The sequence below is a fragment of the Eleginops maclovinus genome, chromosome 3, assembly GCF_036324505.1.
Source record: "Eleginops maclovinus isolate JMC-PN-2008 ecotype Puerto Natales chromosome 3, JC_Emac_rtc_rv5, whole genome shotgun sequence".
Taxonomy (NCBI): Eukaryota; Metazoa; Chordata; class Actinopteri; order Perciformes; family Eleginopidae; genus Eleginops; species Eleginops maclovinus.
In genome coordinates this window covers 812,501-839,606 of record NC_086351.1, presented here as the reverse complement: position 1 = coordinate 839,606, position 27,106 = coordinate 812,501, and the positions used below count along the sequence as shown (strand labels likewise).

At 45.3% G+C, this 27,106-nt stretch overlaps 1 protein-coding gene across 1 annotated transcript in view; it reads right to left on the bottom strand.

Moving 5' to 3' along the window:
• si:dkey-22o22.2 (neural-cadherin) overlaps positions 1–27,106 on the bottom strand; it is a 93,448-nt gene that overhangs the window by 21,579 nt on the left and 44,763 nt on the right. Inside the window, 13 exon segments of the mRNA XM_063879058.1 lie at positions 27–656; positions 3,413–3,696; positions 7,929–8,072; positions 8,743–8,929; positions 9,237–9,364; positions 13,966–14,215; positions 18,017–18,184; positions 19,676–19,848; positions 22,731–22,901; positions 23,145–23,313; positions 24,010–24,182; positions 26,037–26,179; positions 26,980–27,106. The exon segment at positions 26,980–27,106 is cut by the window's right edge and continues 123 nt beyond it. Coding sequence (XP_063735128.1) covers positions 27–656; positions 3,413–3,696; positions 7,929–8,072; positions 8,743–8,929; positions 9,237–9,364; positions 13,966–14,215; positions 18,017–18,184; positions 19,676–19,848; positions 22,731–22,901; positions 23,145–23,313; positions 24,010–24,182; positions 26,037–26,179; positions 26,980–27,106 — 2,747 coding nt within the window.

The following is a 27,106-nucleotide window of genomic DNA, read 5'->3' as shown; positions in this document are numbered from 1 at the left end:
TAAACGCCCGGCCTTGTTGGACTCACCTGAGATGTGTAGACCCTCTGAGTGAAGACGGGTGGGTGATCATTGACGTCGGAAATCCTGATCGTGGCTGTTCCCGTTCCCGCCAAACCCCCTCCGTCCCTGGCCTCCACCACCACCAGATATCGCTCCTCCACCTCTCGGTCCAGGGAACGAAGAACCGTGTAGATGGTCCCGGTGCTGGCGTTGATGGAGAACAGGTTGAGGTTGATCTCGTTGCGGACGTTCTTGATGATGCCGTAGGTCAGCACGGCGTTCTTGCCCTCGTTGGGGTCGTCCAGGTCCATGGCACGCATCTCCATCACCGAGGTGTCTGCAGGCGAATTTTCAGGCACTTGTCCGACAAAACATCCGTCCACTTCCAGTGCCGGGCACGGGAAGAAGGGTGAGTTGTCGTTGACGTCTCTGACCTCCAACAACACGTCTGCGAATCCCGTGAGTCCTGCCCCTCCCTCGTCGGTGGCGAGGACGAGGAATCTCCATGCCGGTCGCTCCTCTCGATCCAGGCGCCGCTGGGCGTAGATTCTCCCGGTGCGTTCGTCAATGGTGAACTCACCCCCGGCACCCTGACCATGGAGGGAGTAACGGAGGGCGGTCTGGTCAGCTTCCTGGTCCGGATCTGTGGCCGACACCTGCAGCGGTGAGACAAGAATAATAAGAATAATACAAGATATTTTAGGCTTTCTGTCCTTTTAATCTATGTTTTATAAAAGCGTGACAATGAAAAGTAGATTTAATATGTAAATGGTCTGAAGTATTTAAGACTTTGAAAAGCGGTCAACTCCAAATTGAATTGGTAATGAGCAGGACGGAGGATCTCAGGGTTACTGTTTTTGTTTGACGATTTTTTATTGTTTTTGTTTTACCTGTAAAGATTATTTGATTATTATTATTATTATTATTATTATATTATTATTATTATTATTATTATTATTATTATTATTATTATTATTATTATTATTATTATTATTATATTATTATTATTATATTATAATATATTATTATTATTATTATTATATTATTATATTATTATTATTATTATTATTATTATATTATAATATATTATTATTATTATTATTATTATATTATAATATATTATTATTATTATTATATTATTATTATAATTATTATTATTTTATCTTTTTGTTTGTACAAAGAGATAAATTGTATTTATGCAAAATCCACTGACGACCATGAAGTGAACTCTGTATGACTCTCTTGGAAAAGCTTTTATGCCTCTTCTTGCCCCTTTTGGACATGAACTTCATTATTTATACTTTGTAAAAAAACAAAACCTGGTTAACATGTTCAATTAATTGACGACAACCACCTCTGAACGCCACATTCCCTCTGTAATAAATGCACTTCATTAAACGCGCACTGAAACACGGTTGACTTTTCACTTCAAATAAATAACAGTCCTCCTCATTTCTTTGCTTTTTTTTAATCAACAACAGCTTTTTTTATTATGAACAAGTGTCAAGCCCAGCAAACGAGACATGAGGCAGCACAGAGGGATTTAACAACACGGGAATTAGCGCTGCTCTGATGCCTCGTCCCGTCTGCCTCCCTGCTATCTCTCTGAACGAGGGGCTCGCACATCTGTCACCGCCACGCTCAATGCAATTAAAAGTTAATAGACGCCAACAAAAGCCAGGGAAAAAGTACACTTTTACCCTTTCTTTCTCCCCTTCTCTCACCAGAGGGTTTGTTTACAGGAGTCTTTGAAGTCCACCCCCCCACCGCCAGCTCTCCTGGCAACGTGATGCAGGGCGACAATATTGAAGATGAGCCGTCGGAGAGGAGGCTGCCGCACAGGTGAAGTCAAAGAATATTCATTTCAAATTGGATTTTTCCCCTCCGCTCACTATCTGCTGAATTGTATTAACACACGGGGCTGAGAGCGGCCTGCGTTCAGGGAGGAGCCCGGGAGAAACTGTGGAGAGGAACCGAGCGTACATCAAATCAATTCCAGCAGGCGAGGGGAAGGAGGCGCCGGGCTGAGGACTCGGTGACACATGCCTCTCTGACGGGGATTACTTCCCTGCCCTCTCCGACGCACCTCCACTTTCATAATCTGATTTAACTTGGCGGCACATGCATATTACTGCGAATTACTGGGGGTAGGTGTGACGAAAGGCGGGTGAAAGCCACTGAAGAAGAAGGTCGACTGACTTTCTGAGGCAACTTCTCAGTTCCCGTGCTCCTTCCTGTCAAGACTCTGTGCGTTTGTTGAATTTGATATTGTCTTAAACAATATGACACACATGTGATGTGTTAGCAGGTGGACACTGGATCTGTGCTGAGGTCGAGAGGCCTTCAAACTAAGGGCTGGACAGATCGCCCAACAGTGTCTCAACCCTAAGAAGCTGGCTCTCACAGATGGGCAGTCACAAAAATGCATGAACAATTTGGCCCTTGGATATGATCAGTGAATTGGTTTATTTGAAGTAAACTGAGGCCTTAATGTAGGGCTGCAGCTTCAGAGAGGATGCAGATATACAAACAGAAATCAGAACACATGCAGAAACATCTGCAGCAGCTCTTCAACACATGCAGCATCTAGAGAACTTTCAGCAGAGGAAACATGAGCAGTTTACTAAAAGCTGCAGAAACCAAACGCTGCAAGAAGCTCCAACACAACGGAGACCAGGGGACACTAAAGAGAGACGCACACAGCTGGAGACCAGGGGACACTAAAGAGAGACGCACACAGCTGGAGAACAGGGGACACTAAAGAGAGACGCACACAGCTGGAGACCAGGGGACACTAAAGAGAGACGCACACAGCTGGAGACCAGGGGACACTAAACAGAGACGCACACAGCTGGAGACCAGGGGACACTAAAGAGAGACGCACACAGCTGGAGACCAGGGGACACTAAAGAGAGACGCACATTCAAAGCGGGTGAAAGCCCCTGAAGAAGAAGGTTGACTTTCTGAGGCGACTTCTCAGCTCCCTCCTGTCAGGACTCTTTGTGCTCATTGAATTTGATATTGTGTTAAACAACGTCACACACATGTGATGTGTTAGCACGCGGACACTGGATCTGTGCTGCGTCGTGGCTCTGGGCTAACTCCCCTCTACGTTTAACGCGTGACCAATACTGTTAGATTTGTCCGTATAAAACCTGATATATTTTCACAACACGCTCCCTCCTGGTGGACGTGCTGCTTTCTCCAGTTTACATTCTAAGCAGTTTCACGTTGGGCCGGATGGACAGGTATTTAGCTACAGCCATCCATTCATTCTGACTAACTTAAACACAGTACAGTGTATTTTGGAAGGCCATAGCAACCCCATGTTGTACAATAATAAATAAAACAGTAGCTTCTCAAATGTAGTTGAGTAGAAATAAAAAGGAGCATAAAGTCCCCTCTGACTGACCTCCAGGATGAAGACGGGCAGCTGCGTGAGCTCCTCGGTGACGGCGGCCTGGTACTCGCTCCGGCTGAAGACGGGCGCCTCGTCGTTGCGGTTCACCACCTGCACCACCACCAGCGTCTCGTTCTCCCACTTCCCGTCGGAGGCCACCAGGCGCAGCTCGTAGCGCCGCTCCATCTCGTAGTCCAGCGGCTGGGCCACAAAGATGGTGCCGACCTCGGGCTCCACGTCGAAGGAGCCCATCGCGTTCCCCGCCGTGATCTGGTAGCGCAGCTTGGCGTTAGCGCCTGCAGGGAGGAGAGGTTGACATTAGAGAGGCCTGTCCTGTTGTGAGTAATATAGGTTTGTGTGCATGTAAATGGTCTGCAGGGGCTGAAATTCCCTGTGTTCGGTTGTGCACATTGGGCTTCTGAAGCTGAAGGCAGAAGAGGACCAGCTAAAACCTCTTCTCTCAGCCTTGAGATCCCACCATTTATCATAAACATGTACCTGAATCGAAGCATTTGCTTTACTTCCTTTCTGCTATTTTTAAAATCTTCTCATCTTTGTGTCCTCCCTGCAGACTTCATATTCTTTCCTCTGTCTGCACTTCTTTACCCCCTAAACTAAATCTTTCCTCATCTCCTCTTCTTTCCTGATGCTGTGAAGAAATGCTGACACACATACACACACACACACACACACACACACACATCCAGATGCATGTTGGGAGCCCAGAGGCAGGTCTGAGGGTCTCTGCTCTGTTTACTGGCACCAAGGAGACTTTAGGAGACAAACACCATCTGCAGAGACATGGAGGACCTTCATTACCGCACCGGAGAGAGTGTTTGTGTGTGTGTGTGTGTGTGTGTGTGTGTGTGTGTGTGTGTGTGTGTGTGTGTGTGTGTGTGTTTGTGTGTGTGTGTGTGTGTGTGTGTGTGTGTGTGTGTGTGTGTGTGTGTGTGTGTGTGTGTGTGTGTGTGTCTGAGAGGGGAAGAAGCTTAAGTGCACCGGTCCGTCACAGCCTCTGAGCACGATCCGTCGTGACACTGGGAGTGTGTGTGGGTAAGTGTGTGTGAGGGGAGTAGCTCCAGCGGTTTGGTGCCTCAGGCTGCCTCCCTAATGATCAGACTGGCCATATGGTGTTGCCCTCCTCACACAGACACACACACACAAACACACACACACACACACACACACACACACACACTGGGGGATAGGGCTGATTTGATTCGCAGCGCAGCAGGAGGCGCAGGTTTGGAGATTAAGGTCAGATGTGCTCCTCTGAGGAGAGCCTGTGGGGGAAGTCGTCCCTGAGCGCCGACTTGCAGGTCGACACTCTGAAGGACTCGCACTCATCACTGCAGGAAAGTTTCATTTCCATTTAACACCGTCACATTAGAAAATATATCAAATGTTTGTGGCCTCGGATGGCATCAGGAGATACTGTCGCTCTTTTAGATTCAGTTGGCAGAAATCCTGGAGCATATTCTGATTTAAGTGGCACATTTTGGGATACATTTACATATTCATATGAAATTAAATGCCCCAAATGACTCATTCGGTCCTGAAATGTTCATTAGAAAGTGTAAAACACATTAACAAAGACCACAAACAATGTTCATCAACTGAATTAATTGTGTGTGTGTGTGTGTGTGTGTGTGTGTGTGTGTGTGTGTGTGTGTGTGTGTGTGTGTGTGTGTGTGTGTTAAGGAGAAATCTGCAGACACACACTGACAGAAATAAACTCCTGAATGTGGGTTTTAGATGTTTTCTTACCACTATTCACAACGCAGACATGTTATGGAATAGCCAGAAATCTCTGACTGCATAAGTTAGTTGCCTGTGGTGTCTCGTAAACTCAGTGCGGACTCAGCCGTTTTCATTCATGCCTGTTAGGAAGATTCTATTTTGTTGCTAAAATGACGAAAATATCCATCCCCTTGGGTTGAGGGCTGTTTGTTAATCACCACAGGGACACCCTGACGAGACACAACCGGGGATAAAGCGTCTGGGAGGGGATCATCGGCAGTTTGCAATCGTAGCGTTTCTTTACCGCGTGTTCAGCGTCTTCCTGAAGCTCACAGGGAATAAAACACTACAGTTCAACGACCACCGCACATTAAACAAACCGAGGCGGATGCAGAGGCACTGATTCACACTGAGCTGCTGATCAAAACAGAAAGCAAAGCAGCTTGGAAACCTCAGGAGAGTCTCAACGTTGCAGTGAGACAGGTTTCTATGTAAATCATCACAGCAAATCAAACAGCATCAGTTGGGCAGCACCTGTTAGCACGTTAGCTACACGTTAGCTTCAGAGAGCAGTGGAGGAAAACGACTCAAGTTATTTTTGAAGTACTTTTCTGGAGTATTTCCATTTAATGCTACTTCATATTTCTACTCCAATACATTTCAAAGTGGTGGATGTACTCAGCTCTTGTTCATTAAAAACACTTTCAAAGTAACCATCTTTATAGATTAAACCAGCTGTTCGAGGAACAAAGAAGTGAAAGGTTCCCAAATATTGTTAAAAAAAAGGGATTTTAGCCTTTGGAGACCATTCACATGCACTAACACCTACAGAACACACTACAGGACAGAACACAGAACAGAACACACTACAGGACAGAACACAGAACAGAACACAGAACAGGACAGAACACAGAACAGAACACACTACAGGACAGAACACACTACAGGACAGAACACAGAACAGAACACACTACAGGACAGAACACACTACAGGACAGAACACAGAACAGAACACAGAACAGGACAGAACACAGAACAGAACACACTACAGGACAGAACACAGAACAGAACACACTACAGGACAGAACACACTACAGGACAGAACACACTACAGGACAGAACACAGAACAGGACAGAACAGAACACAGAACAGAACACACTACAGGACAGAACACAGAACAGGACAGAACACAGAACAGAACACACTACAGGACAGAACACAGAACAGAACACACTACAGGACAGAACACAGAACAGAACACACCACAGAACAGAACACACTACAGGACAGAACACACTACAGGACAGAACACACTACAGGATAGAACACAGAACAGAACACATTACAGGACAGAACACAGAACAGAACACACTACAGGACAGAACACAGAACAGGACAGAACACAGAACAGAACACACTACAGGACAGAACACAGAACAGAACACACTACAGGACAGAACACAGAACAGAACACACCACAGAACAGAACACACTACAGAACAGAACACAGAACAGGACAGAACACAGAACAGAACACACTACAGGACAGAACACACTACAGGACAGAACACAGAACAGAACACATTACAGGACAGAACACAGAACAGAACACACTACAGGACAGAACACACTACAGGACAGAACACAGAACAGAACACACTACAGGACAGAACACAGAACAGAACACACTACAGGACAGAACACAGAACAGAACACACTACAGGACAGAACACAGAACAGAACACACTACAGAACAGAACACAGAACAGAACACAGAACAGGACAGAACACAGGACAGAACAGAACACACTACAGGACAGAACACAGAACAGAACACAGAACAGAACACACTACAGGACAGAACACACTACAGGACAGAACACAGAACAGGACAGAACACACTACAGGACAGAACACAGAACAGAACACACTACAGGACAGAACACACTACAGGACAGAACACAGAACAGAACACACTACAGGACAGAACACACTACAGGACAGAACACACTACAGGACAGAACACAGAACACACTACAGGACAGAACACACTACAGGACAGAACACACTACAGGACAGAACACACTACAGGACAGAACACACTACAGGACAGTCTTCACTGAGAATCTGTTATTAAAACATACAGTAAAGAAGATGGAACTGTGACAGAAAAGTTTGTGGACCTCCTGAGGGAGTGTGTGTGTGTGTGTGTGTGTGTCTGTGTGTGTGTGTGTGTGTGTGTGTGTGTGTGTGTGTGTGTGTGTGTGTGTGTGTGTGTGTGTGTGTGTGTGTGTGTGTGTGTGTGTGTGTAACAGAACGAATAAAGGTTAAAGATAAGAACAATAGGAAACAAATGATCAGACGTCACTCTTTCCTCTGAGGCCAGCAGAGAGGAGAGACAGGGGGGAGACAGGTGGGGGAGAGGAGCGCTTGTTTTGTTGTTCTCAGATTTGTTTTCCTCCCGCTGCTTATTGGTTAGAACGGAGGAAGAAGAGGAGCGAGGGACAAACACAAACAAAGAGATGAAGATCAAAACTGCTGAGCTCAGGGGAGGAACAACATTCACTAACGAGGAGGAGGAGAGGAGGGAGGAGGAGAGATGAGGGAGGGAGGAAAGGAAAGGAGGAAGGGAGGAGGAGAGATGAGGGAGGGAGGAAAGGAAAGGAGGGATGAGTAAAGTGAAGAAGAGAGGAGATTAACGTCTAAACCAAAAGGAGGAGAGGAGGAAAGGACAGCAGACGAGGGAGGACCGGGAGAGGAGATGAAGGAGCACACAGTCAGTCTCACCTTCGTCTTCGTCGTTGGCGGTGACGGTGAGGAGGGTGAAGCCGACCTCCTTGTCCTCCTCCACGCTCACCTCGTATTCCGGTCGAGGGAACGCCGGCGCGTTGTCGTTGACGTCGGTGACGAAGATCCGGACGTACGCCGTGTCTGAGAGACGGAGAGAAACACCAATCATAACTCGCATTCACCTTATGTAGCCCCGCCCCTTTCCCCACTTCCTGTTCAAACACACGTCTTAGTGCTTCAGCAGCTTCGTAAACAATGAGGTTCACTAGAGATCATCCACAGCTACACTGACAGGTTTACAGCTTCCTCTGAATTCTGCGATTTACAGAATCAAGTCAGAACTTTGAGAAAGAAGTCGGAATATAAAACATTTCAAAATAAAGTCAGAAAGTTGGGAAAAAAGTCTGAATTTTGAATATTTTGAGATTTTCAGAATAAAGGAATCCTCCGTCAGTGAGAGCAGGAGGACGTAAGACAGTAAAATATGAGGACATGTTTAATACCTCTGCAGAGTCTTGTGGTGAAGATGCTCTGCTACAAGGAGCTACGAGAAGAACCAGAACATATGACCCGGACAGACTGCAGACTAAAGCTCATGTGGACACTTCAGAGTAACTCTCACTGACAGAAGACAGAGGTCCACAGAGCTGAAACACAAGTTAACCTGCAGATTCAATTAGCCTGTCAGGGGGCTATTCAACTAGTGAACGTGAGCTATCAAGCAGCTCCTCAGAGCTCCAAATATCGATGTAAATTCTCCAACACAGGTGTTTTGTAAGTGTGTGTGTTAGTGTGTGTGAGTGTGTGTTACCGGTGTTGGGTTGTCCCTGAAGGCCCGGTCTCGCAGACTCGGAGCCGTCCTGGGACTGGACCTCAATCAGGTAGGAGGCTTTCTGCTCGCGGTCGAAGGACGCTCGAGTTACGATGGCGCCGCTGTGAGCGTCGATGCTGAAGAACTGAGAGTCACCGCTCTCGTCCTTCAGGATCACATAGTGCACCTGTAGAGAGAGGAGGAGGAGGAGGAGGAGGAGGAGGAGGAGATTAAAGAAGAAGGAGAAGGTGGTACTAAAGCGTCCGTGATTTTGGCCCAAAAAGCTGTTTCTTTCCCCCATTGACTTACATTGGGAAAGAGAAGTCTGTAAATAAGCGTTTATTTTTGACTTTCTGAATCTACAGTCGCTCCATTTTTGGCTATAAGTGCCACTGAGCAGCTCTCAGAGGAATGCACGGTGTAGCCAGCTGTTTTATACATCCACGGGTTAAAGTAGGAGAAGAAGGGGAGGATAGTCAGCAGGTGTTCCTCACCTTCCCGTGCAGACCGGAGTCCAGATCTGTGGCAGAAACCTGAACCACGGATGTGCCGACCTCCGCCCCTTCAGGCACCGTGGCCTCGTACGTGGAGGACAGGAAGAAGGGGACGTTGTCGTTCACGTCTGATGGAGCAAACAGAAGCAAGAAACCTTGACTAGGGATGCAAAGTTTGGAAAAACAACAATGACTGTATCTGATATTTCAACAGGAAATAAATCAGCAGCTCATCCGGGTTCTGTGTGGTACTGTATCTTCTGGTATCTTCATTTTTAGTTTTGTATTGTGTGGTTTCATATGGCATCGTTACATGCTGTATCATTTTGGATCGCATCGCTATGTACTGAATTGTTTTGTATCATACCGTTAACCGTTAACCGTTAACCGTTAACCGTTAACCGTTAACCGTACTGTCGCATCGTTTGATATCGTTTTCTTCATTTCGTAACGACCAGCTCGTATCCTATTGTTTTGTATTGTACGTATCATATCTTATCGTTTCATTTCGAATTGTTTCGTATCATATTGTATGTTACGGTTTCATATCGCATCATTACATGATATGTTATTGCTTTGCACTGTATTGATTTGTGTTAGGGCTGGGCGACACGACAGTTTCCACGCTCCAACTCGTGCCGCTGTGTGCTGTCATTTCCAGCCTGCCTGCGACAGATTTGAAGCACTCTCTACAGATCACCTGTTGCCGTAACTCGTCAGACACCTTGTAACCAAACCATTTCCAGATAACTGATCCATTTGTCTTTCGCTTACATACCAGCTCTGCGCCGCGATTGACATTTTGCTGGGACGCCATGTTTTGCACTGTTGGGTATTTAAAAAAGTGACGTGAGCAAGAAGGCGGGGCAGAGTGTGTGTGTCTGTGTGTGTGTGTGTGTGTGTGTGTGTGTGTGTGTGTGTGTGTGTGTGTGTGTGTGTGTGTGTGTGTGTGTGTGTGTGTGTGTGTGTGACGCAGAGTGGCAGAGAGAGAAGCAGTGGCAGGCTCTAACGGGCTATTATTTGTCGTTTGAAAAAATATCGATATATCGCCGAACCCTATTGTGTATCATAACATATTACGTACTGTGTCGTCTCATTTGAATCATATCGCTTTTTATTGATTGTAACTTTTTGTATGATTTTAATCGTTTTTCTTCATTTTGTAACGACCAGTTTGTATCCTATCGTTTTGTATGGAATTGATCTGAATCGTATCATACAGTTATGTCTCTTATTGTTCCGCTTAGAACGATTACGTATCGCATCTTATTGCTGCGTATCTTTTTGCATTGACATCATCTCATAACTTTCCGTATCATATCTGTCTGCTTTTATATTCAGAATCAGAATCCATTGATTGGTCCCACAGAGGGGAAATGTAAATGTGCTACAGCAGCTACAGAGCCAGAGACAGCTTTACAGAAAATATGAAGGAAAAGAAAACACACAATTTACAAAACACACATCCTGAAGGAGACATGGAGCCAGGTAAATATTGCAGTTATTAATGATGACATATTTATGTTTATATATTGCACATGAATTGTTATTGCACAACCAGTCAGTTTTTTGTTGTGTGTATGGGGGGGGGGGGGGGGGGGGGGGGGTCTACCGGGGGCCATGCTGGTTGTAAAGTCTGACCACTGCAGGAAGGAAGGACCTGCCGTGTCTTTATTTACTTTTTTAAATAAATGATGCTTCTCAAAATAGGACATTTTAACAAGTATTGTGGACGTGAGTGTGCTTTCTAAATTTAAGTTCTTTTGTTTTGTTGTTGTAGGAACTGGCAGGGGAACACATACAGTCTGCCGCGTCCATGAAATCTGATTAAATCGGATTAAGAACTGACAGAAAGACAGAAATAAAACGAAGCAGCAGGAAACCAGAAAAAAGCAGACAGAAAGTTTGTGGTGTTTTTTTCTAAATTCACAACAATAAAGAAGAGTATAAGTAAAAGAAAGAGTCCGTCAGAAAGAGAGGTTGGACTGTGTCTCCGTGCTAATGAAAACTCTACTTATTAGAGAGGCATTATCCTCCAAACACCGTGAAGAGTCCACAAAGCAGCTCTCACTCTCAGGCTCCGCTAAGCCAATTACAGCGTCCGATGTGTGTTCGTTCATCAAAGTCGGGGAGTTTTCTCCTTCTTCCCTCTCTCCTGCGCCTTTTCCTCACTGCCAGAGACAGCTATGGGACCCTCTTATAGCTACTCTTCATTATTCCTCCCCACATTTCTCTTTGTCATCTTCCAGCAGTGTCGCTCATTATAGAGTTTCAGACGCTCCCTGAACGCCTCTTTCTCTCGCACTGGTCACATCTGAACCGTGACTCTTATTCAGCCGAGTAGATGTGCTCCTAATTCTAAAAGATGTCAGAGAAAGAAAGGAAGTATGGTAGGAGGGTGATGCATTTAAAATTAGGAGAGCTATTACATTTTTAGCAAGGTGAGACGAACAGGGAAAGAAGAGGGTCTTAAGAGTATATATATATAAGAGTCTTTATAGAGGATATCTTTTACTCACTCCATACAGCCATAAAAATAAAGTTTTTATAGCCCAACATTAGCCGCCTTTAGCTTAGCGGTGGAGAGGTGAAGTCATGTGACCGTGCTGTAGTTCCTTTATAGCCCAACATTAGCCGCCTTTAGCTTAGCGGTGGAGAGGTGAAGTCATGTGACCGTGCTGTAGTTCCTTTATAGCCCAACATTAGCCACCTTTAGCTTAGCGGTAGTGACGTGAAGTCATGTGACCGTGCTGTAGTTCCTTTATAGCCCAACATTAGCCACCTTTAGCTTAGCGGTAGTGACGTGAAGTCATGTGACGTGCTGTAGTTCCTTTATAGCCCAACATTAGCCACCTTTAGCTTAGCGGTAGTGACGTGAAGTCATGTGACCGTGCTGTAGTTCCCTTTATAGCCCAACATTAGCCACCTTTAGCTTAGCGGTAGTGACGTGAAGTCATGTGACCGTGCTGTAGTTCCTTTATAGCCCAACATTAGCCTCCTTTAGCTTAGCGGTAGTGACGTGAAGTCATGTGACCGTGCTGTAGTTCCTTTATAGCCCAACATTAGCCACCTTTAGCTTAGCAGTAGTGACGTGAAGTCATGTGACCGTGCTGTAGTTCCTTTATAGCCCAACATTAGCCTCCTTTAGCTTAGCGGTAGTGACGTGAAGTCATGTGACCGTGCTGTAGTTCCTTTATAGCCCAACATTAGCCTCCTTTAGCTTAGCGGTGGTGACGTGAAAACGTGACCGTGCTGTAGTTCCTTTATAGCCCAACATTAGCCTCCTTTAGCTTAGCGGTGGAGACGTGAAGTCATGTGACCGTGCTGTAGTTCCTTTATAGCCCAACATTAGCCACCTTTAGCTTAGCGGTGGTGACGTGAAGTCATGTGACCGCGCTGTAGTTCCTTTATAGCCCAACATTAGCCGCCTTTAGCTTAGCGGTGGTGACGTGGAGTCATGTGACCGTGCTGTAGTTCCTTTATAGCCCAACATTAGCCTCCTTTAGCTTAGCGGTAGTGACGTGAAGTCATGTGACCGTGCTGTAGTTCCTTTATAGCCCAACATTAGCCTCCTTTAGCTTAGCGGTAGTGACGTGAAGTCATGTGACCGTGCTGTAGTTCCTTTATAGCCCAACATTAGCCACCTTTAGCTTAGCAGTAGTGACGTGAAGTCATGTGACCGTGCTGTAGTTCCTTTATAGCCCAACATTAGCCTCCTTTAGCTTAGCGGTAGTGACGTGAAGTCATGTGACCGTGCTGTAGTTCCTTTATAGCCCAACATTAGCCTCCTTTAGCTTAGCGGTGGTGACGTGAAAACGTGACCGTGCTGTAGTTCCTTTATAGCCCAACATTAGCCACCTTTAGCTTAGCGGTGGAGACGTGAAGTCATGTGACCGTGCTGTAGTTCCTTTATAGCCCAACATTAGCCACCTTTAGCTTAGCGGTGGTGACGTGAAGTCATGTGACCGCGCTGTAGTTCCTTTATAGCCCAACATTAGCCACCTTTAGCTTAGCGGTGGTGACGTGAAGTCATGTGACCGCGCTGTAGTTCCTTTATAGCCCAACATTAGCCGCCTTTAGCTTAGCGGTGGAGACGTGAAGTCATGTGACCGTACTGTAGTTCCTCTATAGCCCAACATTAGCCACCTTTAGCTTAGCGGTGGTGACGTGAAGTCATGTGACCGCGCTGTAGTTCCTTTATAGCCCAACATTAGCCACCTTTAGCTTAGCGGTGGTGACGTGAAGTCATGTGACCGCGCTGTAGTTCCTTTATAGCCCAACATTAGCCGCCTTTAGCTTAGCGGTGGTGACGTGGAGTCATGTGACCGTACTGTAGTTCCTCTATAGCCCAACATTAGCCTCCTTTAGCTTAGCGGTGGTGACGTGAAGTCATGTGACCGCGCTGTAGTTCCTTTATAGCCCAACATTAGCCTCCTTTAGCTTAGCGGTGGAGAGGTGAAGTCATGTGATCGTGCTGTAGTTCCTTTATAGCCCAACATTAGCATTTTACTTCAGAAATCATACCGTGTTAATATGTGGAGATTATCCTGCTGAACTAAACGTGTAAGAATCATAAATGTTTGTTTGCCACAGAGATTATTGTCGTTAAGGAAGATCCTATTGGATTTTTGTGGAGGCAACCGGCGAGATGCTGCCTTCAGGGTCCAACACAGAAGTATAACATCCCTGCCCTACTTTATTAAAGAGCACAGAGTCCCCCACCCCTCACCTGTCACGTTGACATAGACGGTGGTGAAGGACGCGAGTGGCACGGCGGCCACGTTCTGGACTCGCACTCGGAGCGTGAAGAAGCGCGTCATCTCGTAGTCCAGGTTCTCGGCCACCAAGATGGAGGCCGAGCTGTCGGCCCGGTTGGGTTTGATGTAGAACCGCACCGGCATGTTGGTCTCTGGCACCTGACCCTCCTCTAGGTTGTAGGTGACCCGGGGGTCGCCGAGCGGGGACGTCGCCTTGATGGTCTGATAAAGAGAGAGAGAGAACGTCAAATTAATTGTGAGCAATCAGAAGGTTGCTGGTTCGATCCTCGGCCTCTGCACATTCACCTCATAGTTCCAGCTTCTCAAAACGGGAATATTTTTTAAAAATAATTTGTATTTAATTAAGAAGTTTTTAAAGCACTGAACACTTTTACTCTTAATACTTTAGGTACATAGTCCTGCTCAAAGTTTTTAAAACTATTAGTATTTGCACAGTGTAGTATTAGTACTTGAACTTAAGGATCTGAGTATCAGAGGAGATTTCCACGCTTCTAAAATGTTATTTTCTTGACCAAAACGTCCTGAAACATCACGCCGGTACTGTTTGTTTCACCAGCTGTGTTTGGCCATGCACATAGTGTAGTATTAGTACTTTTACTGAAGGATCTGAATACTTTCTCCCCCACTGGAGATGACGTTGTGTGAGCATGCAGCTGTTTGGCGTGTGCAGAAAGCTTGTTCGTCGTTATAAACGGCTCCAACGGCTCCAACGGCTCCCAGACCCAGAAACAATCACACTCAGGGAAAATGTGACAAGGTAAAATACACAACCGCCGCACAAAGAATCCATAGTTCCCACACAGAGTCCTAATATGGAAAATAAGCAGCGTGTAGAATAATAACACCTAAAAAGGCTCTGAATTTCATAGAAGAGTGTGTGTGTGTGTGTGTGTGTGTGTGTGTGTGTGTGTGTGTGTGTGTGTGTGTGTGTGTGTGTGTGTGCCACTTCGCTGTATTGTACTGCGAGGTGGCACACATTTCACTGATGTATGCACCTTCACTGACAGATTTTTAAAACTAAAACCTCCGCTGTGTACAGGTTTATTTTTTTCCGACCATCCCTTCCACACCCCGTTTATCACCACAGTGTGTGTTGTTGTTGTTTTGTTGTTGTTGTGTGTTTCCCACCAGGGGAAACGTGTTTCCTCACAGCGACACGCAGAGACGCTGAGTGAGAAATGCTGTCCGTCACCTCAAACACTGAAACGCACTCAGCCGCGGCCCCTCAGTGTGACACACACACACACACACACACACACACACACACACACACACACACACACACACACACACACACACACACACACACACACACACACACACACACACACACACACACACACACGGCAGGGTAAGAAAGGTTCCAGAGCCTTGGTGTTCCCTGCGCAGCCGGACACTTAACACATGTTGGATCTTTTCCCTCATTGGTTCCCAACATGGCGTCTGGGCCCCCCTTGGAGGAGGCCCAGGTCACAGAGGATGAAGTGGTGAAGCTATTTTCTACTAAAGAAGTCAAATCAAAGTTTAAAAATATCCATATTTTGAAAAGTTACTTCATTATAAGAAAGAAGTGTTTGAGAAAATGCATTTAAATAAAGAGTTTAGATATTTAATTACACTTCTTTACTTTTGATCATTAATGTAGAGGTGTTTAAATGTCTGTGTGTGTGTGTGTGTGTGTGTGTGTGTGTGTGTGTGTGTGTGTGTGTGTGTGTGTCGTGTGTGTGTGTGTGTGTGTGTGTGTGTGTGTGTGTGTGTGTGTGTGTGTGTGTGTGTGTGTGTGTGTGTGTGTTTGTGTGTGTGTGTGTGTGTGTCGCAGCGTGCAAGGTGTTGGAGCGTATTGAAATTAGAACTAATGAGAAATAATTTTGTTAGACGTCAGCTGAGGCTGTGGTGTGAGCCGGGGTGTGTGTGTGTGTGTGTGTGTGTGTGTGAGCTGCTGTGTGTGAGCTGGTGTGTGTGTGTGAGCTGCTGTGTGTGTGTGTGAGCTGGTGTGTGTGTGTGTGAGCTGCTGTGTGTGTATGAGCTGCTGTGTGTGAGCTGCTGTGTGAGCTGGTGTGTGTGTGAGCTGGTACACACACTGGAATACTCGATTCTGATTGGTCAATGTGATGATTCTGATTGTTAACGATGTAATTACAAACCTTATTATCGCTGCTAAATTTGAAACAACAGCTCCTCCTGAGTGCAATTAACACAGCGGAGGAGAGGAAGAGGAAGAGGAGGAGTGGTAACCTGCTGCATCAAACATGTTTCCAACACAAAATCATTTAAATATCAGGACAAAAACTCAAAGAAAACAGTAAATTTCTTAGGGTTTTTTTCAGTGGTGGGTTGCTATACATGTTCTAGTCAGGGAGTATTTGTAGCAGCGGGAAAGTGTGTGTGGGATTTAGGTGGTCGTCTACAACGACCCATACACTTCCATAAGGAGGAACGCGCTGCCCTTTAGACAACTGTCTCTGTCTCAGAGTGAGTCTGTCTCAGAGTGAGTCTGTCTCAGAGTGAGTCTGTCTCAGAGTGAGTCTGCCTCAGAGTGAGTCTGTCTCAGAGTGAGTCTGTCTCAGAGTGAGTCTGTCTCAGACTGGAGAGTTTGAGTCAGGATATCTGAAGGTTAGCTAAGTTAGCGAGCTAGCTCACAGCAGATCTGCAGTGACATCAGAAGGAGTCATGTGATCACATCGTTAGAATAAGACCAGAAAACATTTCAGGAGAACAACAACAGAGACAGAGTCAGCTTTATGATCCTGAAGGTCACCCAGCGCTCCGGTCCCAGCTGTGTGCATCTCTCTTTAGTGTCCCCTGGTCTCCAGCTGTGTGCGTCTCTCTTTAGTGTCCACTGGTCTCCAGCTGTGTGCGTCTCTCTTTAGTGTCCCCTGGTCTCCAGCTGTGTGCGTCTCTCTTTAGTGTCCCCTGGTCTCCAGCTGTGTGCGTCTCTCTTTAGTGTCCCCTGGTCTCCAGCTGTGTGCGTCTCTCTTTAGTGTCCCCTGGTCTCCGGCTGTGTGCGTCTCTCTTTAGTGTCCCCTGGTCTCCAGCTGTGTGCGTCTCTCTTTCGATTAAGAATCTCAGCAGATATAAATGTCCATTCTTACATGAATCTATCTCCTTTCCTCCCCCCACCCATCACAGGGCCTCTCTCGGGTTAAACACAGTTATTAAACGTCCGTTTTTCTTTTTTTTGCAGAGGTGATGAGAGTCCATTGTGATGCTCAGACAGCAGGTGTAATTATCTCTCAGCTGTCAATCATCTCAGACAGATGGAGCCCCTCCCACCAACCCACACACACAGACCATCATCATCATCACCCCCCCATCGTAACCTCCGTCATCACCATTATCATCAGTCTCTCCGTCTTTTTACTGATGATGCGGGGTTGAAAAAGGAGGAGAAAGAGGACACCCACACACACACACACCTTCCTTAGCAGCGGCTCAGGAAATAAAGATTGAGGGATCAAAAGAGGAAAATACCACCAGAGGTGTTACTCAGACAAACTCACAGAGGTGTGTGTGTGTCTGTGTGTGTGTGTGTGTGTGTGTGTGTGCGTGTGTGTGTTTGTGTAAGCGCTACGAAAAAGGAGAAGTGAACATGGTGAACAAATATAATTTTTCTGACATTTTAGCGATCAATAATTGCTGTTTTGATTCCCTTTAAATATTTATCGTTAAAACTGCTATTTTAGATCCTAAAAATGTCATAAATGTATTCAGCATCCTTAATAACCCCCAAAACCACTAAATTGTCCAAATCTGCCAAGCTACTGTATGCTAATTAATGCTAATTTACGCTACATATGCTAATTGTGCTAATTGCCCAACATATGCAGGTTAGCATCCGGTAGCTTCTATGTGCTGGGGACCCCGACCACACATTTCTAACACACAACTTTGGGGTCCTCATCATGTTAGGTTCACAACAGGACTCTATGAGCTGGGAAATCACTGAGAGAGTATTATGGTATGTTATCGTAGCTGTGAAGCACACGTCCTGCGGGGACTCACCACCACCCTGGCGTCCCGCGCTGTGTTCTCCGGCACGGTGACCCAGTACTCCGGCTGCTCCCACAGTGGCGGCTGGTTGTGAACGTTGGTGATGATGACGGTGAGATCCACCGAGCTGCTGCGGTTCCCCCCGTCCGACGCCACGATCTGCTGACTGATGCGGGACGTCTGCGGGGGAAACACAACCGACACTTTAATGACACTTTAACATACACCTCTTTTCTCCGGTCAGATATCGATGTTATCCGGTTTGTCTGGATGACCGTGAATCAGTGACGTCACGCTCCACCTGTAGAGGGCGAGGCCGAGTCTTTAAACGGACAGGAGAAACACTGGTTCTTGGGTTGGATGGAAAGAGGAGTTTTAGGTTGAACTAAGAAGCATCTCTGTGGGTGCTTCTTAGGAGATGTGTGCAGGACACCTAGCATCAGCTGGCTTCAGAAGACTAAAGGCTCAGCCACTTGGAATCTATGGATGTACATGAGTATATTTACATACCTGTCAAACTCGGTCCGAATAAAGAGATAAAGGACAAAGCGAGAGTCTCCTCGTTACTGTACCTGATCATTAGCAGTGAATCAAAATGGCTATAATTTCATGTTTTCAAACTGCAAACTGTTTCAGAGGAACACGACCTCTCACACCGAGGCTGACTGTCAGAGTTGAGTACTTCCAGCATGGTTTATTGTACCTCAGAGTTAAAGGAACCAAAGCTGCGGTGATGTTGTGCACACAGTGACAGGGTTTGCAGTGGCTCTTAATGCACGAACAAGGAAAGGAAATAAACTAAAAGTAAGAAAGGAGTCAACGTGAAAATGAATAAACACGAGTTTGATTCACGTTAAATAAACTATTCAGGAAAATAAATATTGGTTTTCGCAAATGAACCTTCTACTTATGTGTGTAGAAAACGACAACGACGAGATTTGATTGTTTAGTTTTGATTATTGTTATAAACACGACACACACACACACACACACACACACACACACACACACACACACACACACACACACACACACACTCTCAGTGGATGCATATCAAACATGTGAGCCTCGCTGTGCCTGCATGTTTATTTGTGTTCACAGATTCATACCGAGGGAGCGGCAGATTCAGCCGTGAATATATCACTATATTTATTATATTAATATATAAGTTGGTTTATGTTTGGGTGTGTGTTCTTCTAACTCTGCCAGGACCACATTTGGGGTTTTAAACTTACAGAACAATTACTTTTTTATACCATTATTTATGAGGTTTATACATTTCTGCAGCTCGTTGGAGTTTATACGATAATAATAGTAATAAAGTTCATAACAGATAGGTTAGTAAATGTAGGAAAGACATAAAAAACATAAATAAATACAAATATAAATTATATAAATGATTTAGGACAATTATTATTACATATTGTTTATATAACATTTCAATATCAATGGAAATATAGGATTGAAAGCCCGTTTAAAGGGTGTTATTCAGCTTTTTGGGGTTTTCTTTTACCTGTAGTGTGTTCTATATGTTAGTGCATGTAAATGGTCTGCAGAGGCCTGAGTTTCTCTCCCACAAAAAAAAGTAGTCGACAAAAGGCTAATTTAATCCGTTTTAGCTACAGACATTTTCTGAGATGGAGGTTTCTAATCATAAGGGTGGAGTCTGACCTGAGAGATGGGGTGGTTGACGTAGATCCAGCCGGTGCTGGGGTTGATGTGCAGGTACGCCGGCTTCTGATTGGTCAGGGAGTAGGCGATGGCCGCGTTGCTCCCCTGGTCGTCATCGTGTGCCGCCGCCCGCAGGAAACTAGTTCCTACCGGAGTGTCCTCCCGCAGGAAATCTGAGGGGGGAGGGACAGCGTCACACAGATGCTGCTGGTTCTTACACTGCTGACTCAGGAAGGGGCTCACAGGGGCTTCTTATCCAATCCAACTTTATTTATAAGCGCTTTAAAACCTCCAGACCGAAGAGCTGTACAGAGAATCACTGAATCACAGTACTTCTTCACCACTTCAGTAAATCTGTACATTTCATATATCTTATGTACAGTACGTCTATGCTCCTGTAGTGCACGCACACATTGCTGCTACTAACTGCAGTATTTCGGACCTCTTTAGAACATTTTAATTATCAGAATATTTATTTGTTTATATTTGATATTTTTCATTTTATTTAACCTTTTAATTGCATTTTCAAAGTGTTTGTATTTTAATGTCTGAACTCGCTGCTGCCTCAGTAACAAAATGATATCCCAAACTGTGATGAAGGATATATCTGTCTATGTTATTTTATAAGTTCTGCTGCTGCTAATAATGGTCCCTCTAAATCTGCTGCTAACACTAACCCTGATCTGCAAACACTGGTGTTTTTAAAGTTCACATTTCTAAACATCTGGGTTGTTATGTTTATGCGGCGCCTGATTAAAAGCAACATTTGGCACGTGATCCTCAGATGTGCACAGAAAGCGAGCGTGGTGTGTGTGACGGTGTGCAGATATTATTCTAATGTGTGTGTGTGCAGCGCAGTGTGGAGTCAGCAGCGCGTCACCTCTTTCTGTCAGTTCTGCGCCTCACTGTGCAACAGAGGCATTGTTATATTTACAAACAGAAACTGAAATCCTGCTGACTGCGAGGAGCGTCAACAGAGAACGAGACTCTGCGATACACTGCGTCTGCTTCAGCGATGCTCTGAATACACACTGAAGCATCATCACACAGAGGAACACACAGAGGAACATATAGAGGAACATACAGAGGAACACACAGAGGAACACACAGAGGAACACACAGAGGAACATACAAAGGAACATACAGAGGAACACACAGAGGAACACACAGAGGAACACACAGAGGAACACACACAGAGGAACATACAGAGGAACACACACAGAGGAACACACAGAGGAACACACAGAGGAACATACAGAGGAACACACAGAGGAACACACAGAGGAACACACAGAGGAACACAGAGGAACATACAGAGGAACACACAGAGGAACACACAGAGGAACACAGAGGAACACACAGAGGAACACACAGAGGAACACACAGAGGAACATACAGAGGAACACACAGAGGAACACACAGAGGAACACACAGAGGAACACACAGAGGAACATACAGAGGAACACACACAGAGGAACACACAGAGGAACACACAGAGGAACATACAGAGGAACACACAGAGGAACACACAGAGGAACACAGAGGAACACACAGAGGAACACACAGAGGAACACACAGAGGAACACACAGAGGAACACACAGAGGAACATACAGAGGAACATACAGAGGAACATACAGAGGAACATACAGAGGAACACACAGAGAACACAGAGAACACACAGAGGAAAATACAGAGTAAATTCACGAGGAAACACAGTGTACTTTTGTATAGAGGAAATAAGATCCATTATTTATTGCGCTCTTACCGTGGATAAAAAATCCAACAAGCACATAATTTTTGGGCTATTGTTAAAATGTACTGTTTGATCTAACTCATTCATTAATTTTTTTACTTTTGTATTTATTAAAATATATATTTGTTTATTGCGCTGTCATTATCTAAAAAAATAAAAACACAATCAATATTGCATTGTAAATATGTATCTATGATCTAACTCATTCATTAATTTTCTATCGATTATTTATAATAACTGTAAAGACTTTTTATATAAAGCGACTTATGCTCTTTTTTATTTTGATCCAATTTATTCATTTCATTATTATATATTGTTTTATAATAATAATTTTATACAATTAAATAAATTAAAATAATAAATTAAAGACAAAGTTAAATAAATGCAGAATATTATAAACATTTTTAATATTATATTTTATTTTAAGATTTTGTTTATGAGGCAGATTTATGATGAAATATTTACACTGCTGGAGTCATTTTCTCATATAGATTTTAGTCCCATAACTGTCTCCAGTCAGGTGTTTTGCGTTTCCTAAACTTTACCATATTTTGAATCAACATTAATATTATCCTTTTGATTCTATGCAGTTTTTAAGGAGTAAGTAATTCAGGAAACTGTCAATCAAACGCAATTCAACATCTGGGAAATATTGATGTCGATAAAAACATCTGGCTCAACAAAGGTGCATTCCCCTCCTCCTCTTGAGAAGGGAAAAACAACAGCACACACACACACACACACACACACACACACACACACACACACACACACACACACACACACGCGCACACACACACACACACACGGCGGTAATTGAATGCATGTCCCAGAAACATTTCAATCTGCTGTTAAATAGTTAATGAGGCGCTGTGTGCGTCTCCCTAATCTGACGAGGAGAACTTCTGACACGACGCTTATCAAAACACACATTTGCACACGTAGTAAACAAACACGGGCCCCCGGGGGCCGGCGGCGGCAATCACTTCATCAGCTTTAAGAGCTTTCCAGGATTAACAGGAGGCAGATTGATAGAGGAGGAAAAAAACTGAAGGCTGACACATTTCACCTGTCCCCCCCCCCCCCCCCCCCCCCACACACACACACACAGGCCAAGGTAAAGAATCCTTTAACCCTGAGTGTTGCCTTGCTTCACACTTCAGATGGACACGATAGGAACGACTACCCGACGCTGAGCCGAGCATCAGAGTGCAGAGGGAAGAGATGGAAACAGTTGAGGAATATCTAAGCAGGAAGTCACTCCATCGACAGTAATGCTAGCATGACTGACAGAAACTCACACTGGTAGCGGCTGTTTTCAAACTTGGGGTCGTTGTCGTTCTCGTCTCCGATGAGGACGGTGATCTGACAGATCCCGATGAGCGGCTCCTCGGCCTGATCCGTGGCCGTCACCGACAGCATGTACTCCCTCTGACGCTCCCGGTCGAAGCTCACCGTGGTGACGATCACGCCTGAAACACACACCATGAGGCGGGGGGGAGATTAACATTGATACAGCAGAAAGGTAAAGCACTATTAGGGGGGCAGCATATAGAATGAGGTGCGGTAGAAGCTAGATATCAGAGGTCAGTTTGAGTTACTCACAGATCCTTGTTTCAGTATTAAAAGGTCGAACTAAGAAGCCGGCCAGTAATAATAATAATTAACATCAAACCAACATGTTCTTAGTGTTCATGAAGTCCTGTGAAACCTACCGGTGTCCGGGTCGATGTTGAAGCCGGACGACACCCCGTCTCTGTTCATGATGCCGTACTTCACCTCTCCGTTGACCCCCATGTCGGCGTCGTGGGCCTGGACCCGCAGCACCAGCGTCCCTGGAGGCTGGTTCTCCGGAACCACCGCATTCAGACTGTAGTTCGGACACTGAGGGAACAAACAGCTCAGTCAGATCCGAGCCACAATACAGTAAACTAAACAAGGACATATTTTAAGGTGCTGGATCCCAGCTTAGCAGTGGAGATGTGAAGTCATGTGACCGTGCTGTAGTTCCTATATAGCCCAACATTAGCCTCCTTTAGCTTAGCGGTGGAGACGTGAAGTCATGTGACCGTGCTGTAGTTCCTTTATAGCCCAACATTAGCCTCCTTTAGCTTAGCGGTGGTGACGTGAAGTCATGTGACCGTGCTGTAGTTCCTTTATAGCCCAACATTAGCCTCCTTTAGCTTAGCGGTGGAGACGTGAAGTCATGTGACCGTGCTGTAGTTCCTTTATAGCCCAACATTAGCCGCCTTTAGCTTAGCAGTGGAGACGTGAAGTCATGTGACCGTGCTGTAGTTCCTTTATAGCCCAGCATTAGCCGCCTTTAGCTTAGCGGTGGTGACATTAGCTTTTTACTTCAGAAATCATGAAGTGGTGTTAATATGTGGAGATTATTCTGCTGAATTAAACATGTAAGTATCATAAATGTTGTTTTACTTGAATCCCAAAATCACACAGAGAAATCCCATTGAACCAGGGATATGCTGCATTCAGGGTGACACTAAAGAGTAGGACACCCCTGCACCGCTGTATAGTGTGTATTAGAATGAAGCGTTGGACCTCTGCGTGTCTCGGCCTCACCTCTTGGAACAGCGGCTTGTTGTTGTTGATGTCGTTGATTCCTACGATGACCTGCGCCGAGCTGCTCAGGGGGTACGGCCCTCCCGACGCGTTGTCGTCCGTAGCCGTGATGTTGAGGACGTACTGCGGGCCCCGGAGCCTCGGGGGGGGGCTCCTCCTCAGCTTGATGATGCCTGCACACACACACACACACACACACACACACACACGAGAGATGTTTAATGACACTATGTTCAGTTGTTGTGACAGAGGGAAACGGTTCCCTGGCTGAACCATCTGGTGCCTCTAACAAAATTGATTCCACTTGGAACTTTTTACCCAGCCTGGCAGCGAGTTCTGCTTTCCACATGTGAATATAACAGTAAGTCTGCTTGTATTTGACTTTCCTCTGATAAAACATTTGTTAACTTTAAATTGCTTTTGTGTTCACAGGCGTTTAAGAGTTTCCTGCTGCCAGAGGACGACTCAGAATATGTTTCAGCTATCACAAAATAAAGAGGAAAGAAAACACCTCAGAGCAGCGGAGTAATGCTGAGTCGCCCAAAGTCCTGTTAAAAACAACCTGCAGAATACAACACAACGGCGTGTTCACTTGCATTAGAGACACGTTTTGTGATGCTTTATTACCTAGAAAGACTGATATGTGACGCAATAATAATGTGTAAAGGACTTTTGTTTATTCCTGGGGAAACACAGGAGGCCCTATTCTTCTTTTCTGGGTGTTGCCTCTCCTGTAGTGTGTCCTAAAGGTTTTAGTGCAAGTAAATGGTCTGCAAAGGCTAATATCCCTGTGTTAAGGGCAGCTTATATTGAAAAATGGTTCAAATATATCGTGTAATGTAAAGTAGAACGAAGAACATCTGATTCTCCTCACGTTTGGGAAGATGGAAGCAAAACAAAAGGAGGTCATTTCTTTTAACCGTACTCAAACTAATAGAAGGACACAGTTCATTAACTTGGTAACAGATTTACTATCCTGGCTGTTTGTGAGTGAATTACAACAACACAAACAAATACACACAGACACACACACACACACACACACACACACACACACACACACACACACACACACACACACACACACACACACACACACACACACACACACATGTTCACAGAGACTTTCGGCACAAATATCAGAAAACCTCTCAGGACGAAAACAAATGTTACCCTTTTTCCGCGCTAAAAAATACTTCCTCATTAGCAGAACAGAAAAACACACACACACACACACACACACACACACACACACACACACACACACACACACACAAAGGAGCAGCTTCTGTAGCAACATGAAGAGAGACACAGCGAACACATCGATATGAAAACACTTCACAACGCTTTGAAGTGACAAAACAGAACGGAGGAGCAAGCCAAAGGCCATCTGTGTGTGTGTGTGTGTGTGTGTGTGTGTGTGTGTGTGTGTGTGTGTGTGTGTGTGTGTGTGTGTGTGTGTGTGTGCGTGTGTGTTTGTGTGTGTGTGAGTGGAAGTGTTAATATATCATTTATGTGCAAATGTTCATACTTATATCAGTTTGTGCATGGATGCATTATGTCTGTGTGTGTGTGTGTGTGTGTGTGTGTGAGCAGTGGAGCAATGCATGCTGGGTGATGAGGTGACAGAGAGGCTTAGAGAGAAAGAAACACCCATCCCACCACACACACACACACACACACACACACACACACACACACAATGCAGTATATACAGTGTAATGAGCTGGTGTTGCGCTGACAGAGGTGTGTGTGCGTCCTCATATCTGAATTATTCATCAAGGATCAACAGTTTGTCTGTGAGGTGATTGTAAATGTGTGTGTGTGTGTGTGTGTGTGTGTGTGTGTGTGTGTGTGTGTGTGTGTGTGTGTGTGTGTGTGTGTGTGTGTGTGTGTGTGTGTGTGTGTGTGTGTGTGTGTGTGTGTGTGTTTGGGCACTGTACCTGTGTATCTGGAAGGCAGTGTATGAAATCCCAGCGTCCATTGCTATGACGGTGTGTTTAATAGAGCATTACAGGTTTCCTCACCCTTCTGGTTGTCCAGCAGGAAGTTGCTGTCCTCGTTGCCGCCGGTGATGGCGTAAGAGACGGTGTCACCGTCCGGGTCGTTGGCGTGGACGATGGCGACGAGCGTGTCCGGCCCGGCGTCCTCGCTGAGGAACGTCTTGTACCTGAGAGAGGACAGGGGAGGGTTCAGGGGAAGGAAGGGTGAGAGGAGAGGAAACAAGGGAAGACGAGAAGGTGTGAGGGAGTCAGAGACGTGAGGAGGAGAAGACGAGGGGAAACAGACGGAGATAATAAATATATTCTGAATTAAAATATCTTCATTAGAGACCGTGAGAGACAGCAGAAACAAAGAGGGACGAAAGAATAGACGTGAGAAAAACCGTAAGAAGAAAAATAGAAATGCTAGAGTAGTAGAGGGAAACATCCAGCCAACAAAGAGAACAACCGAAAGAATTGTAGAAAAAATGCCGTAAAAATAAGTAAAAGCCTCAAAAAATAAAGAAAGGACTTCAGAAATAATAGAGTTGAACCGTTAAGAAAACTGCAAAGAGTAAACATGATGGCAAGACATTCCAGATGAAGAGGAAATGTCCCGAGAAACATCTAAACATTGAGAAAAACATTCCAGCATACTCGAGAAAAAATAGAGAGAAATACTGAACACGAGAGAAGAAGAAACTTTAATGAAGTCGATCTTATCTTATCTTATCCCGTCTGAAGGAAATGAGAGAGGCTGCAGGGAAACGGTGAACAACAAGTCAAAAACAGGCATTTAGAGAGAGCAAGACAACACGTAGAGAGAAATAGAAAGGAATGCAAAATAACGTAAGAGAAATCAATTCTGCAAGGAAAGTAAAGACGAAAAGTTGAACAAACTCAAGTGAAGGAGAAACGGAGGGACGGGGATGAAAGACCCCCCCCCCAAAGATGGGAATAAGTCAAAACAAAGAGAAAACCCTCTTACGCGCTCTGGGAGAAGACGGGCGGCTCGTCGTTGCTGTTGGCGACGCGGATGCGGACGGAGGCGGTGCCCGTACGGGGGGGCGAGCCCGCGTCCACGGCAACCACAACAAACTCGTACACGTGATTGG